This window comes from Ruditapes philippinarum, unplaced genomic scaffold (assembly GCF_026571515.1).
Source record: "Ruditapes philippinarum isolate M1 unplaced genomic scaffold, ASM2657151v2 ctg127_1_1_1_1, whole genome shotgun sequence".
Lineage (NCBI taxonomy): Eukaryota > Metazoa > Mollusca > Bivalvia > Venerida > Veneridae > Ruditapes > Ruditapes philippinarum.
The window spans coordinates 377,702-395,305 of NW_026863855.1; the positions used below are offsets into that span (position 1 = coordinate 377,702).

The window sequence follows — 17,604 nt, forward strand, 5'->3', positions numbered from 1 at the left end:
ACACGCTAAATTGACAGATTTCAGACTTAGTACAAAATGCAGCCCAGGGTTTATACGGAAGTTAAAAAAATATTTTGAGAATTTCTTATTCATTGTTCTTTAATGTGTTGACACGACACGTCCAATGTCAGTACCAGTAACTTAACATTTAGATTAAAATGTGCATCATGATCAGTAAAAACAAACTTCCAGACTCAAATTAAATCGGATATTCTTAAAAATAGTTGTCCTCGTTTGAATTTATAATAATTATAAGATTTTATTTTCAAAACACCAGAAGGTCATAGACCCATGTGGCCAACATTTACATACTATATATAGCTACAGCAATTTAACATTTGATAATAATAATTACATATTCAAACATGCATACATACACACATTTCATACATATTGATATAAACATAAGTACATGCACGCTGATAAATTTGCATATATACCATCTACACATATGTATACACATATATTTTCGCATATGTATAAGCGCTGCTACATGCAACCCGTTTTTTTAATTACATTGATATGCTCCAACATTTTTTTGTAACATAATAAACAGAATAAACATGTTTAATATTCAATACACCTGTCTGTGCTTATACAGCACTTAGTAAAGTAAGTAGTAGTAAAAAAATGATTCCATATCTAGTCACAACTTGCTCGAAAACAAAAGTGGAAAGTTGGTGACCAATGGATTTTATTTAAAAAAAATTAAATCATAAATGTAAAATGTCAATCGGACATAAAATAAATACGAATTCTTATTCCATTTCCAGTCAAAACTTGAATAACTATGTAATGATGTAAAGGCGTCTGACACTTCACATAATTTTCATGAAAAAGAATAATGACTGTATGATAAGCACTCAGCTGAAATAAAATTTAATTCAATTGTTATATTAAATAGTACTTAAAGGATAACTGTTGTCTGGCACTTATACAGTAAAGTCAATTCTGCATAAAAGCTGTGCACGCAGGGACAAAATTAATTTGAAAATAAAATGCATAAACCGATGAAATCACGTCCCGATATTGAACCTTATTTATAATACACCTGATTCAGGGCTCCGTAGATATACAACAGAATGCTTATAGACATTTGAAAATACTAGACTTTCAACTTTTCATTTCTATGTCTTTCATATAATTAGAACGGTAAATTGTCTATTAATTATGACAGTAATTTTCAATAATTTTCTATTATAAACACCCCATATTATACGATAAAGATATTGTCATATTGTGCGTAAAAACGTTCAAACAATGCTACAAGTTCCGACCCGTCATCGACGGCTATTGAGTTAAATGTTTTATTGATGTGTTGATACTGCATGCTGTTAAATTTGCTTTGACAACAAAAAGAATTCAAATATAATTCAGTATTATGCTAAACAATGTAAAATTAGCTCATATTACAATACTAAATTATGTGTAGGTAATATATAAGGCGACAAATCATCTCATGTTACATAAATAAGTGGTTCTTTATAACAGACTACACACACACATTTGTAAAGAGTGTGTATATAGTAATAATGTCTGGAACATATAGGTTGACTTAGAGACGTAATAAAGTGTAAAAGTTGAATATATAAACTAGCTACTGCCCACCTACAAATGTAAAAAAAAGTTGTCTCAATTAAATTTTTCATTTAAGAAGGAATAAGTCATTGGTGTCATTTATTTTTTAAAAAAACTATCATAGACAATTGTTACCATCGCCCTTTATCTAGTAAGAACAGAATAAGAATATTAATTGTTGTGCTAGATAATGATGATAAGGTATGCTAACACAAACAACTACGAATTTTCTATACTGCTTACCGTTTACTCAGTTTATTGAACTTGGAATAAGTGGACTGTCTTTATGTTTATGTTTTATTAATTGCTACGTTTCAGTTACAACACCGTCTCAATTATTGCCTTGAACAGTTATATAAAGGAAAAACACTCAGACGGACCTATAAATGCTTTAATTAAAAATACAATAAAATGCCACAGCTTTCTCTCGACTGTTATTTAATCCTTCCGGATGAATGCTCGGAGCTGATTATTATGACCGTTCATTTTGTATGAATACTTGAGTTTGCTTCACCACATCGATTAAGGCTACAAGAAATAATGAATTTACAACGAGAGAGTTTTATCTTTTCTATGACGAATACAAACTTTACAGGCATATATGTAGAAAGAAAAGGCAAATATGGAGAAAGGGTATGTTTTCGACTTAACAACATATAAAGAGAAGCAACTGATTGGAACAAATCTTCATTTTATCCAAGTACGTAACAATAAAGGTTTTATTTGTTAAAAAACATGCGAGGCAAAAAGGAACATTTGGTTGATTAGTGCATTGTAAGTATACAAACTACATATTTTAGATCACTTTCATACTTTAAGACACAAAAGCGGTATAAGTGTTCTTATTTAACATGTAGTAAGGTTGAACATGGAAAGATACATATCAAACATATAGACAAAGGAGTTTATTTGAAGTAACCAACACTAATTGTTTAGAGTTGTGATTTATAACCCTCTATCAAGATCGCTATTGACCGTATCTTTCTTTGAAGCGCATAACGATGCGCACAAAAAAAAAATACTACCGAAAACGTCTTTTATTAAATTTTGGAAAAGTGCTTTTAAACTATGTTTTACAATTCATATTTAAATATTTGACAATTTTGAAAGCAACTTCGTCACTTTTGTTTTGTTATATTTTTTAAGATCCTTTGGGATCATTGACTGAAGCATTTAAAGTGTTAAAAATTGAGTACTGGTCCAGTAGGTGATATTGGGCGTGAGTGATGTTGCACTTTTACATTGTCCCCCTCATGTACAGACGATCAAAATCGGTTTGCAATGTTTATGTAATTTTGTTGTGATTAGTGCTTCCGAGAGATCACCATTTTCATGATTATTATACTCAGTTAATCATTTTGTTTCAGAAACCTATGTGGTATATATATAATATTTCACAGCAGTTTATATTTGATATTTTTGCCAGCAAAATAGCTGGAGAATATCAAAATCTCATTTTTTAATGCGCAACTTTAGATCTTCAGAGCAGGAAGTATTTTTATTTTCCTATAATTCTTGGGGTATTTACAACTGACCTTAATACCGTGATACCTGATAACGTCGATTTATTTTTGCAAACATTTGTTTGTCTTTCACACAGCTAATAATTCGTTCAATGATATTTACTATCCACTGAATGGTTCATAAAACACCATGATTGTATCTAAAATGTATACATTTTGATGTTTTCTGAATGGTTATGTATACACGTTGTAGTTTGCATAAGAATTAAAGTATACAGATAAATTAATTATTTCGTGCGTCAGCTTTCATGTTTAGAAGTCTTTTAACAAAACATTGGATATATATGAAGAAAATACAGAAATTTCTGACTCTAGGTGTGTAAACAGAGAGCTAAAGTATCAGTATCTTTTTTAGTAATTTCACATCAGGAACATCATATTGCTACCTGTAAAGATGGTTTAATTTAGTCAGAACAGTAAGTCCCTTATCAAATGATTGCGCATAGAGACCCTTTGGAATACACATATGTTCTTTCGAGTTAAAACACATCTGCCAATGAATAACAGCTGCATAATCAATAGTGTAAAAATCAGTTTCTAACAAAGTTGACCTTGACCGAACTGACTCATTACTCCGCCCAAAGTTAGAAGATCATCCAACGTATATTCCCATTAAATATGAATAACATCCGTCAAAAACAATAAGACTGTAGGCAATTTCGCAAAAATATATTACAAATATCGGAATCTTGATCTTGACCTCTGTGGCCCTAAACTCCACCCAAAACGTAGACGAGTGTCCAAAGTATCTACCTATTAATTATGGAAGATTTATGGGGTCAGTAAACGAAATTGCTATGAGAAACTTAAAAAGGGATTCAGATAACGAACAACCGAAGGATGAAGCGGTATTTAAATGTTTCTTGATATTTTTCTTGCTTTTCTTTTTTTTATTTATTTATTTTATTCATTTTTCGTGGAATAAAAAAACTAAAAGGGTCACTTTAAAAGAAAAAAAATATTAGCAGTGATTTAATACTCTATATGAAAGCAGTAATTTAATAGCCTGTGTGAAAGCAGTAATGTAATAGCCTAAGTGAATAGTTAGTACCTACACTTAATATAAATATTGCTACTGGCATAAACATATTTTTCTATTTAAAATACAAACTCGTCCGCTAAAATATGTTTTTATACAAATAAACCAAACGATATACACAATCTGTTAAGTAATAATCATTTACAAGTACTGACTAATACTTTCTATATTGTAAACTATACACGTTACTGCGAAACATATATTACACGCTTTACTGGAAAATACGCTTTAAATTAATAGTCTTTCATTCATTTTAATTTCAAATTGATTAATTAAAACCAAACGTTACTATGATACAGTTCCGAGATAAAAGTCTGCATTTAATTTAACCAGTACTTTGGATGGCCCAATATAGGGTAATGTACAATATAAGTTGATATCGCAAGGGTAATGATATACATTGTAAGATGACACATGTAGATGTATTGTCTACAACAAACTAGAATATTAGCTCTTAACATATTAATTATGGGTGATTTAAACTGTTTCACTGCAATAAATACATCTTGTTTCTTTCATATTTTGTCATAAAATTTCTGCCGATATATGGGTTGAAAGTAAACACTATATAACAAATTAAAGCCCCCGTGGAATAATATTTTATTTTATTTCGATTACTTTCCTTTGAGAAATTCCGATAAATTTCCAGAAAATCATACTTCTGAAAACGTACTGAAATTTAAATGAAAGTAATAAGGATTCAATAGTCAGTAATAATTGCATGTTTTTTTAAGATAAATGACTGATATTCGGTATTATCTGCCTGACTTACATGACTTACGCATTAAGGGCTATTTTGGCATATTTGGACCTACTTTTAGTAATTTATATGGACTGTTCAGTGCTGCTGCAACGTGTAAATTATACATTTCGATTTAACTGTTACACAAATAATCAAAATTGTCATTAAATAAGCATGAATCTGGAGGCATACGTGACAGTGTCACAACAGCAGGTAATCACAAAATATAATTTTCATAAGTTATCTTCCTTATTCCACTTTTCTACAAAGGCTACTTTCGTGTTCACTATCATAATTGGAGGGCAAATGTACTTTAAGTAGTTTGAAATCTATTACCTTCCTTGTGTATATTTGTGACCTTATTTATCAATTTTTCTAATTCATCAAAAAACTTTCCAGATATCCTCTTAAATATAGTTATCAGCACGTGACGTGTATTTTTTGTTGCCGGATACTGACGGAGAAAATTTATTATTTAATACGTGTTTAGGTTTTTTGTTCTGGAATTAATTTGTGCATGTAAAATAACAACAACAGCAACAAAAAACAACGTTATGGATCTCTGGTCGATTTAACAGATAAGGCCACACAAGACATTATGTAAATAAACCTGGTCAATCAAAGTTTCAATTGAAAAATATCGATACATATATGGAGCATGGGAATATTTTAGTTTAGTTTTATTAAGTTCGGTTAAGAAATAAATAAAAACAATTAAAATAGTACTATCATAAATTGAATAACTTAAAGATCCTGTATGTTGTAATTGAGGTTGTTACCATACTTAATAGAAATTTTATTTAATATGTATATGATTTTGCTTATAAACCAATTTTAAAAAAAACATTCATTTGAAGAAAATTTAAAATACCGGTATGTACTGCAAATATTTGAGCACATTATATGTAATCATCTAAATATATGCATTCAAAAAAATGTCTAAGACTACTCAATAGATATTACATTTCTAATTACTTCCCTTTAGTTACATGAAATGTTACATTCGGTAATATCTTTATAAATAATGCTTGTTGGAACTTACAATATTGATAGATCTTAATTTGAGCATCATATTTATGATATAAAACCATAAAGAATGTGTTACAGGATCTGAAACATCATAGGAAGGAGTTATAAAAGTAAAGCAATCTATCATTTACACAAAGAAATTGGGCTTTATCGCTAAAGTCACATTTGTCCCTTCCATTATAAAGGAAAAAGTCTAGATGCTTATTTTTTAACATTATTTCTTGTCTTAAAATAGTTTCTGTCTCACTTATTTGACTGTTTAATATTTTAAAATCGGCTTTGTCAGCATCTGCAAAAAAAAGAGAATAGGATATCTATATGATTGTTATTATAAATGCATAGAAAATGCATATGTTTAACATGCTTTCAATTTGTTTTGAAGGTAATAATGTTTGTCTTTTTAGTAACCTATGATATATAAATGAAAATTTCACTTCCTAATCACCAAACTTCATCTTCTGTATTTTTGCGTTCCCAAACAAATCTATCACTGAGATTGGCCATATGATATGCATATGCTATTTATTAACTGCAATAGTGAATAGTTTACCAATTGTCCTTTAAAAATATGACTGAATCCTATATTAACATATTTAAAATTGCTTGGCGTTTTGAACATGCATGTTGTGTGTTTTTTTTTATATATATCCTGTTAAAGTGTTATACAATCATATATAATTCGGAGGCCTCTACATATATATATGCACATGTATCTAGATTTACTGACGAGGAAATATACGGTCATAATACTTTCATTTAAAATTGTCAAATGCCATTTTAATTTTAAATTAATAATATACAGCGAAGTTATTTCGATGGAAAAAACATTGCTCACCAATTTCCGCACAGATTGCAGAACTTAGCACAATTTTCTTTCGCCGATGTCACATTTGTTGCCGATGTGCATATATCTGGCACAATGTCTTTACAATTGTTAATCTTATCTTCACATGGTGATTCTGGCAAAAATACAGTATGTTTATCTATTAAAATAGAGAATTAATGAGTCCCTGAACAACATCTAAACGGGACAATTGGAAATGCTACAGGCTCGGTTTCATTGAACCTGGATAGGCCTGAAAAGTGCAAGGTAATGCCCCTCATTGAAGATAGACAATGTACAGCCCAGTATAAATGACAATGGACCTAGAAATACACACGTATCACATGGACATATAGGGAAGTATTTGACAAACTCAAATTCAAATTCCTCACACATGTGTGTTACTTAAAAAAATGATTTGAAGTTGTTTGTGAAAAGATAGTAGAAAGGAGATATTGTGCTTTTTCAATGCAATAATGTGGCCTTATGATAAGAGTCTATTAGAAATAAAGATTGCCAATCTGTTGAAATGGAAAACATACTTACAGACTTACTAACGATCCTTTTGAATCAAAATTTATAAATACTTTACAATAAATCTTACAAATATATTCTTATAAAATATATTCTTACAGATCTGTACAAATTGAAATGTTTAAATTTTATTGGTATGACAAATCCGGAATAAGTAATATTTAACTAAAAAGTCAAACCTACCATTATTCTCTGTGAAGTGTTACAAAACATACAACGAAAAAAATAAATCAAGATTCAGAAATACTTAGATAACCTTCATCATATTTAGATACAACTTAGTCGGGATAAATTAGCAAAAGTTTTCTATTTCTTTCTTTTTTATTTTCGATGATATAATATATTAGTTTAGAAAATGCATAAAACAACCTTTACATAGCCCGCAGTACAATTTGCAGTATTCTTTTGCCCATGATCGATAACGCGAACACATGTCCTGGCCGAATGTATCACAGTTGTCGACTTTGTTGACACAAGAGGAGGAGAGCGGCTCTACTACAATTGTAAATGACTTAAAATTTTCCATTTTCAACTGTTGCGAAGGATACGAAAACGGGATGTTTGCAAATAAATTTATTGAAACACATTAATGGAGAACGAAATAATTAGATCTTGAAAACACAAGATCAGATTTACGCTCTTATACAACAAAATGTAGGCCAAAAAATTGCAAATATTCATTCATGTTGGTTTGTGTTTATAAACAAAATTAAAAGAAATTAGAGCAATGTTCGTGTGTCAATTTTATTAAAAAGAGAATGGATTGCGTTACAAAATGAAAATCAATTAACCAATTAGACTGTACATATATGTTTTACATTTTTCATGCAGTAATTAATAGCCATTTTGTGAATATACCCATGGTTATTATACAAACAACACATACCGGAAGTTTCATTACCACTTATCATCCATGGAGATCTGTTTAAAATATCTTGCAATATAAATTATGTAAATTATAGAAAATAAATGAAAATTAATACACTATGAAGATGGTACTTCTAAGTTTTTGAAGACAGAATGAAAGAAAAAACTGTATATTTTGATTCCACTACTTATCGAAGACATTTTTATTTGCTAGATATCTCTATTTTTGTTATGTGATATTAATCACAGCAAAGCTAAACACTCGAAAGTTCAAAGAAGTAAGCATATTAACTCAAAAATATTGTATTAATATATTATGCAACTAGGATTTAATTATCATAACAACTTCTATTACAATACATTTTAATTCATAGTCGTTATATGAGTCTTATAAACGTGTACAACATATTCATGCATATTACAACTCATACAATTATCTTCATTTACTATATGTTATAAGGAAACGATCAAGCATTTGTCTTTTATTCAAAGATTTTTTTAAAAGAAGTTTAATTAAAGAAATTCAATTCACAAAAGCGTTACGATTACCTTGATGTCGCCATCAATGACTCCACTGTCGTTATCGCAGGAGTTGTACTTGGCGTAATTGGTAACGTTATTTCTGAATGAAAAAGACACTTTTCCCTTAATGCTATTTAAACATAAGCTAATTTAGAAACAATAGTCATGCAAAAAGTTATACATTTGAGTGGCATTTCCGTATAAAATTTAAAAAAAATATTTTATGATACATGTATTTAAAATACTTGACACGTTTAAGGTGAGTGTTTGTTTCGAGAATTTTGTGAAATATCATGACCATTTATAATATTCCCATCAATAAATCAAACAAAACAATGGATATAACCAACACCATAAACTTTCAATAAAATCTGAAATACGTAAAGCATTTTGATTCTTATCGTAATTACTCAGGAGAATTATATCTTTTGTGTTGTGAGAGCAGGATTCAATAAGCCGTCACTTTAGTGCAGTTACAGCTTAACTCGTACTTAAACAAATACGGGTAAACTTGTTATTGGTCTTAGATGACGAAGTGTGCTATTGTGATATTATAAACGTTTGGCTATTTCAGCAAATAGTCGCTTCGTTTTCTTTTGCTCTTTTTGCAAAAAGATAACGGGTGTAGGATACATATTACAAAAATCAAATATTTCACGTGTTATAACATATACAAGGTAGGACGAAAGCAGTTTTGGATATCGATACGCTTTAACTCAATAAATTCTCTTTTAGCCAATGTTTGTATGTATCGTTATCGAGATATGCAATTCAAACTGAGTTCTACTAGACCATTTCAGTTTCTCAGAAATGATATATTAAGCCTCGCATTTTTCTGTTCATTGCCATGTCTACTGTCTTTTGCTCACAAGCAAAAAAAAAAAAAAACACACACACACACGTTTGCGTACAAAACAATGTTTGAAAATAAGGTTATTCTTAATGGTTTCACAATGTGGACCTTCAAATGTTGAAGGACATTGACACCGGTTAGGGCTGATACATGTACCACCATTCTGACAAGGATGATAGCATATTGCTAGTAAATGCAACTTTTATTGCACAAAAAAAGAAAAAAAAAAACAATAAAAGAGAGATTCACATGGATTGGTCTACTATGGGCTCATTTTAAAAAAGTATTCGAAACATTGGTTAGATAATAAAAATTATCATTTCTATATTATGAATAATCATATTTTTTGAAGAACAATATATTTCTGCTATATATTGAGATAGATATAGAATAGATGTAGATGGTATCTCACATCACTGGAAGTATTTCGTGGTTAATTGGCAAGCACGATACTAGATACTATCAAATCAAACATTTATGGCATAAGGGACCTTCCATTTTGGATCAATTTATACTTAAAGTCAACTTTCGATAAATAGTGAAAACAAATTCTTGTACAAATTTTTATTTTTCTCCAAAGAACTTAATAAAAAAAACACACACACTTTTCTCCGAGTAGTACATTCCATTTTGCTTAGTTCATATTAATTATGTTGAAATGAAATTAACCCCTAAATACTTAACATGTATGCATTTTGTTGGACTGTTTACCATTCATTTATTGTTTCACGCATTGCAGGGCAGATTCAAATCCAAGAATTCAAAAGGATAATTATGTCAAGTTTTGATTTTAATACCATTCTTTACCTGTTATGAAATATATTTCGCGACACAATAAGAAAATATATAATTGAAAAGCACATGCCTTGTTACTTCACACATTATTAAATATAACCAATGTACTTTCATCGTTTGAAAAGCGTGATGTTCCAATAGAAATCATTATCTGATCCCGTTAAGTCAATTTCTCAAGTCCATCCTAATAAAAATGCATATCGTACCTCATAAAGCCTCGCTTTTATTTTCAAAGTCCAAAATAATGATAGCAAATGCATATCGTACTCCATCTAGCCACATTTCAATATTTTGGTTAATTCCTTATTGTAATTGAAAAAACAAATTCTTTGAAATACAAAAAAAACAAATGTGAAAAAGAGGTCATTATACATTGTCGAGGACAATCCCGATTATATTTAACTCAAACAGACCTGAAAATCCTATAATAGACTCGGCTAGCGCCTGGTTCAATATAGATTTGACAGTTGTGTAATCCTGTGATACATGTATTGAACTCATTTTTTAAATAATCTCATTATTCATCTCCGTGAAATCAAGAATGATAATATACTTACGAGTCGAGCAATTTGAGCCTTGCCATCCAGAACAACATTCTTGATAAGACTCTATTTGCGATCTGTACCTTGTACACCTACTAAGATATCTAAATTGGGATTTACAAAATGCACGGTTAGTGCAAAGTTCATGTTTATTCATTCGAGTACACTAGATAAAATACCTCAATGATCAAACGCTCAGCGAGATAGTGAAAAATAAAGTTGGAATAAGGAAATCATTTATGCCACCATAAGTAAAAGAAACAGTCGGTTCAAAAGGACGTGTTATACATTTCTGAAGCCATATTTTCATCTTTCGTAAATGCATATATACTTAAAGTTTAATATGTAATTTGGAAGGCAGATTAAAGCAAAGAATTGTTTTCATTTAATCAACAGAACAGGGATTAAAGCGTGTTCATACTCACAGAAAACCGCAACTCGTATATCTTACTACATATCCTGTCCTATATAAAGTGCAATAGTCCCTAAAATATAAATATTACATCTTCAGAAATAGATAAAAAAATCCTTTGCCCCTTTTCATATGTTTAGTATCAACGAATAAATGTGCTTGAATTGACGTATAAAACCAAAAAAGATGTTGTGCACTGCAGAGCGTCAAATCTTTAACATTACAGTTTGGCTTTGGAACTTGCATGATATTATGGAAGAACATTTGATACCCCACTTTGTCCATTTGATTTGGAAAATGTACAGCGTGTACAGGACAAATGTTTTTAGAACATTATTTTGAATTTAATACATCATTGTTTAGCTGTGTTATGACAGCGTGAATATTATTTTATTACCCTTCCAGATTTTGTCCGCCTTTTTGATTGGATATTGATCACCTGAAAGAAATTGATATTACCGAGCCAGACGGGTAATATACACACTAAATTTCCCCGTTGGGTACCCCACGTTGTAAACAACATGCGCTGTGGCGATGCGCGTACGGTTTGATCTTACAAGATGTAAATTCCGATTTACAAGCACTTTTTAAATGTCAAATGATAAATATTTACCAAAATAGAGTAATGATAAATATTCTCATCAGTATTGAAAACCAATATGACCTTGTTAAAGCTTGATATTAATTCCAAAAAAGTGCGTTCAACAGACTACTCCTTTTCTCTTGTTTACATTCGTTACGTTCAAAAGAATATACGTCATGTATTTATGTGACGTCATGTTGTGGTGAAGGGGTTCCCTATAGGGAATCTTATTTCGACGTTTCATTTGAAGTAGCAATGATTTATTTTAAAATCTTCTAAGTTCGACAGGGGAAGGGTAATAAAATTATTTTTTTTGTTTTGGATTGATATATGTGGATATATTACCTGCCAAGATAAAATATCACCCTCCTCGCCTAACGGCTCGGGTGATATAAAATCTAAACAGGTAATATATCCACATATATCACTCCAAAACCAAAATAACATATAATATTCGTCTGATGCATCAAAGCTTATCATATGCACTGTTACTTTTTATTATCGTTCGTTCCGTTTTTGTCTAGAGATACATTCATACAGAAACGTAAAATGAATATCTGCAAAAACGTGATCTCTCAGAAGCACTAAAAAGGGCAAAATTACACAGAATAAGTGTCAGTTCGATATGTTGTTGGCCGGCTGATTCTCTCCAAGATATTATGTCCAGTTAGAATTAAGGGATAACACACTTTGAATTCGAGAATGTATTTTAATTATTTACATAGTTACACGTTGTTGTTAAGGTCATCATTCCCGTAATACCATTTTACACCGATTTCAGGACTGGTATGTTTCCCACCAAGCCAACTTTGACGAGATAAAGCGCAAATTACCGTTATTGTGCAAATCATTCCCGGCGTTTCAAAATTGAGAATACCTTCTAAATGATTTTCAGCAGTCTACGGAACATGGAGTAAAGCGATAAGTATACTAATCTTAATATTACAATTTTAAAACATAGATATGATAAACTTAAAAAATTTCAAACCGTGGAAAAAGCAAGAGAATTTCTCTCATAGATAATTTTAAAACTGATAATGACAGAAGCAAAAATTGTAGTTGAATCCTTCATCGCTGTAACAACCACTTCTGACATTTTACTCATACTCTAAATGTAAAGGTTGTATTCTTTAAGAAGGTAAATGCAACATATCAACATTTCAATGGCAATATAAATATATAACCATAACAAATCATTTTCATTGGTTAATCTTTAAAGATCGAATAATGCGCAAAGTAATGTCATTTTGTCTTTTTTGTCTTTTGTACCAAGAGAACAGATCCTAAATGGCTTAACATAGACAAAGGAGAATAGAATTATCAGTAAGAATGACTTTTCAGATTATTTACAGACCTTGTAAACTGACGGTGTGTATGGAATTCATTAAAAACGGCGTGTTCCGCATTTTCTACTCATAACTTTATGAGAATAATGCATTACCTCTGTACCTTGACATAACTGTTACCGTTATATATGTAACTATATAACACAATCAGAAAAAGAGGACTTCTTAGAGATTACGTATTTGATTCTTTAGTGTTATCCGTTACCGTCGGTACCATCGTGAAAACAATTACTGTTACGGTACACGAATGGTCTGAGAGTCCATGTAAATATTTAAGTAATTTGGATACACCATAGAAAGTACATTTACGGTTATTATGCGGTTCATCCCATCAACAGAAGTTGGCTAAAGATAATGATAAAAAAAGACACCTGGATCTGGTAAAAATGCATGCGCGTGATCCGTGGTATGTACATATTAAAGTAGTCAACCACTTGCGAAAATACATCGGTAATTACTTGTTAGTTACCCGGGAAAGAAATTAGGTTACTACGTAGACCGACCGCCGAGATGTGCCATAAAATGTGCTGAAATCAGCATGAAACATCGGACAAAACAAATAGAAGATAACGTTTTTTTTATTAATTTTCTTTATAATATTTCTGCATCTTGGCTGATATAATTGTAAAAACTATGGGTAATACTATGTTTGATAAAATTGTTTAAATGTTAAAAACATATAAGTTGATGGACTTGATTATTCAGGTGAGAAAAATATCTCTTATGTTAGATAACTTAATGAAATCAAAGTGACAAAAGATACACAATTTTATCATTTATAATGCTAGATGTCATTAACACGTAGTTAAGAAGGCATGACCAATCTGCTTGAATCAGCTCTAACATAATACTGTTAGACATAATTATGTAGATTTGGACTTGAGTCAGATTGAAGGCACGAAGTGATTAAAGTACAATCAAAATGATTATATATTATGTAATTGATTTTTTTCCCGTATATTTCGTTTTTGTTTCTTGTTATTTCTTGTCAAATACTCTTAGTTTTTCGAGTTTTAAATCATTTGATTAAATTTATTTCAACCGATATGCTTTATTTTGGTCATTGTAACTTTTAAATTTAGCAATGTTTCACTTTCTTTTTCAAGAGAGATGGAGATTATACAAAGATAACGATCTTTCTCTTTCTCATTTATGGGCAACGTTCATGGTATCGACCCGGCGAAACTTAAGAACGACGTGCACGAAAAGAAAACCTAAAAGTAGTTTCGATACACATGAGCTGTTTGCTTATACATGTATCTTATATCTTATTGATTTAAAAAAGAACCACAATGTTGTCAAAAACGCTAAAAACAAGAAATTTGAATCTGTTCCATAAATCACCTGGGGCACTTAAAACAGAAAGATATACGGATTTGAAAGTTATTAAGGTGTTGTACTCATAATTGAATTGTATTAAATTGTATAACGTTTTTTTTTGTGTTCTTTTTCAATTTTTTGTTATTGACAGACTTACAACAATAATTTTTCTAGAAAATGGAATGATCGGAAATTTTATACACAATTGTATTTGGTCCAGACCTACATTAAATGGAACATATTACTCGACAAAAATATAAGTGAAAAAAAAACACACTTTACGCGATTGGTACTGATTTTTGAATGAAGTTGCTCTAATTTTCCATATATCTTTTTTCAAAACTGGTTCAGTCGACTCATCCGTGAAAGTTGTTCATACTGTTTTGTCGTCGGGATCAGAAGGAAAAGACTGTCGTCTTTCACTCAGTCAGAAACAGTCACGCCAAGTGTTTTCTATGTGTGGGTTTTAGTCACTTTTTTAAAGAAAAGTCCATTTAGTATTTAAAGAAATATTTACAAAAACCCAATCTTAATCGGTCCTGGTATGAGCAAATTTCACTGAGCACTCGTAAAAACTTGTGGAATGTATTCGTCATCTTAATGTTATCGAATTCCTGTATTTATTTTAGCAATAGCGTTTGTAAGGTGGCTGATTTGTGCCATGTCGTTGTTTTGTGATTTCGGCTGGAAACAAAATACGATAAAGTAATCACGTTGTCATATTTCGTAAGTTTCGCCTGGCGCCCTGCGGAGCGAAAATTAGACATAGCACAAATCAGCCACCATAAAGATCAGATGCGGTACTCCAAACAAAACATTGTAAAAGATAATTAAGAATATATTCAGAAGTAATTTGTAAATGATTGTAAAATTTTTTAGTAGACTCCTTTAAATGTAATGACCTTTCACACTTTTGTAAAATCATATTTTTATTAATATCTTATTATTGTTAGAATTGATAAATAATTAAACGATTATGACAATATGCCTCATATACTTCCGTTACCCGTCGGAACACAGCTTATTAATTGCATGCGCTTGATTGTCATCTTGAAACTAAGTATCTTCTTATTGTTTAAACTAAACAAAATTACTTTTCTGACATTTTATGACTTCTTCAGTATGCACAACAATTCATTAAAAATGAAATACGATATCAAAATGTAGGAAAATAGACAGTTTATACATACCCAAACGTCGTATCACTATTTATAAGTACTACAAAAGCAAGCATTAACAAAATACCCATGATTGCCTAATCTTTTACACGCCCGGGCACGTCCTTATATACGACCGCTTATCAGTAGCATTCAAGTATTTACCATTGTCGTGTGATCAACCATATTTGTACATGTATTTCAACGGTTTTTTATTTAAAATGTGTTTTGTCTTTATTTATTGTTTTTTGCGTGGAAGTGGGGCGTTGCATAAAACTGTCCATGCAAATACAGTACAGGAATTCGACATTAAACCCTTGACATAAGAAACAAAAATTTGTTCTTTTTCAACGGTTCTTTATAGTGGGGTTGTTTTTTTTTATTCGTGGAAGGGGGCTCATAAGATGTCCCTATCTGTAATTTATAAAACTGCTGATTCAGGGCTCCGTGGATATACAACAGAATGCTAAGAGACACTTGAAACTACTTGACTGTCAACTTTTCATTTTAATGTCTTTCAGATAATCAGAACTTTAAATTGCCTCTTAACCTTTTACCGCATGAGCATATCGTGAAAATGGCCGTTTTCATTAAAAAAGGCCTTCTGTTACAAGTGCAAAATGCTATGAAACTGTGAAAAATGCTTCAATACTGATGAAACTTGGCATAAATGTAATATGCACAATAGCCTCTGTATCAGCATGCTCAATCTTAAATTTCCTGTTACCATGACAACGGGGTGACGTCTCACATTTGCTAAAAATCACTATTTTGCATTGCTTTTTCTCCATACAAACTGATTTCAATTGATTGAGATAGAGTAAAAGGCTTTTCAGCGTTGGTTACACGTTACCTTAAGATCGACTTGAGGCCATTTTTAGCCTGTCACATGTCCAAAATTTTATTGGCGAAACTCCCCAAACAGAAGAGGGCACATTCCCCTTCTGGCAACCCCTTGATGTACCATTTTGATTTGGGCGAAGGAGGCGGCGCCGAAAAAATGATCATTTCTTTAACAACTTTTTTTTTAAACGAAATACAAGGTTTAGGTCCTAAATAGGACATTTAATCACTGTCGGAGGCCTCAAAACGGGACAAGGGCAAACAGCCTTCAAAACACGTCTATATGACGTAAAATGTTAACTGCTACCGTTTTCCATTTTTTCTGCTATCAATTTCCCCCCTATTATCCTCTATTATCCGATAAAGATATTAAGTGCCATATTGTGATTAAAACGTTCAAGAATGCTACAAAAGTGCTGACCAGACATCGACGGATATTAGGTGAAATGTTTTCTTTTTTTTGGCATTGATATTGCATGTTGTTAAATTTGCTTTGAGAACAAGAACAATTCAAATATAATTCAGTATTGGGCTAAACAATGTATAATTAGCTCATATTATACAACTAACCTATGTGTAGGTATAATATAATGCGACAAATCATCTCCTGTTACATAAATAAGTGGTTCTTTATAAAAGGCTACACATAACATTTGTAAGGAGTGTGTATAAAGTTATAATGTCTGGAACATATCCATGGAATTTATCACTTTTAGCTTTAACGGTAACACTATTTAAAATAAAAAAGTGGTTAATGACGAGTAACCAAACGATATTAATTATTAACTAAATGCTATAATAATAGTAATATTTACTTTCATTTAACCTATGGAATATCATCAGTATATATTCTTATCTGAAAATTATAATTTATAAATATTATTCCAAAACTATTCTATATTTTAAAACTAGAATACACCTTCTATTCTTACTGGCAGTGATACCATCTAATTTAACTATCTAGTTCACAACTGTTCTTATAATTTACTTTTACACAATTTGGAAAACGAAAGTCATCTGATAACATAAGTAAATGACAATATTTTTGCTAAAAGTTTTATTGAAATGGAAGCGCTATATTAAGGTTGGAAAACAG

The 17,604-nt window shown here is 30.7% G+C and overlaps 1 protein-coding gene across 1 annotated transcript; it reads right to left on the reverse strand.

Moving 5' to 3' along the window:
* Nucleotides 1-1,955: 1,955 nt before the first annotated feature.
* On the reverse strand, nucleotides 1,956-15,791 carry LOC132723538 (uncharacterized). The gene is made up of 8 exons (XM_060708277.1): nucleotides 15,699-15,791; nucleotides 11,273-11,332; nucleotides 10,863-10,951; nucleotides 8,685-8,757; nucleotides 8,155-8,189; nucleotides 7,638-7,763; nucleotides 6,747-6,870; nucleotides 1,956-6,200 (listed from the first exon to the last, which is right to left on the reverse strand). Coding segments are annotated over exons 1-8 (567 nt in total). The 5' UTR covers nucleotides 15,758-15,791; the 3' UTR covers nucleotides 1,956-6,199.
* Nucleotides 15,792-17,604: the final 1,813 nt, after the last annotated feature.

Coding starts and splice junctions, on each gene's coding strand:
- LOC132723538 (XM_060708277.1), bottom strand. CDS start 15,757: ATGGGTATTTTGTTAATGCTTGCTTTTGTAGTACTTATAAATAGTGAT. Junction 10,952..11,272: donor TATACGAGTTGCGGTTTTCT/GTGAGTATGAAC, acceptor ATCCCAATTTAG/ATATCTTAGTAGGTGTACAA. Junction 8,190..8,684: donor TCATTGATGGCGACATCAAG/GTAATCGTAACG, acceptor TATTTTAAACAG/ATCTCCATGGATGATAAGTG.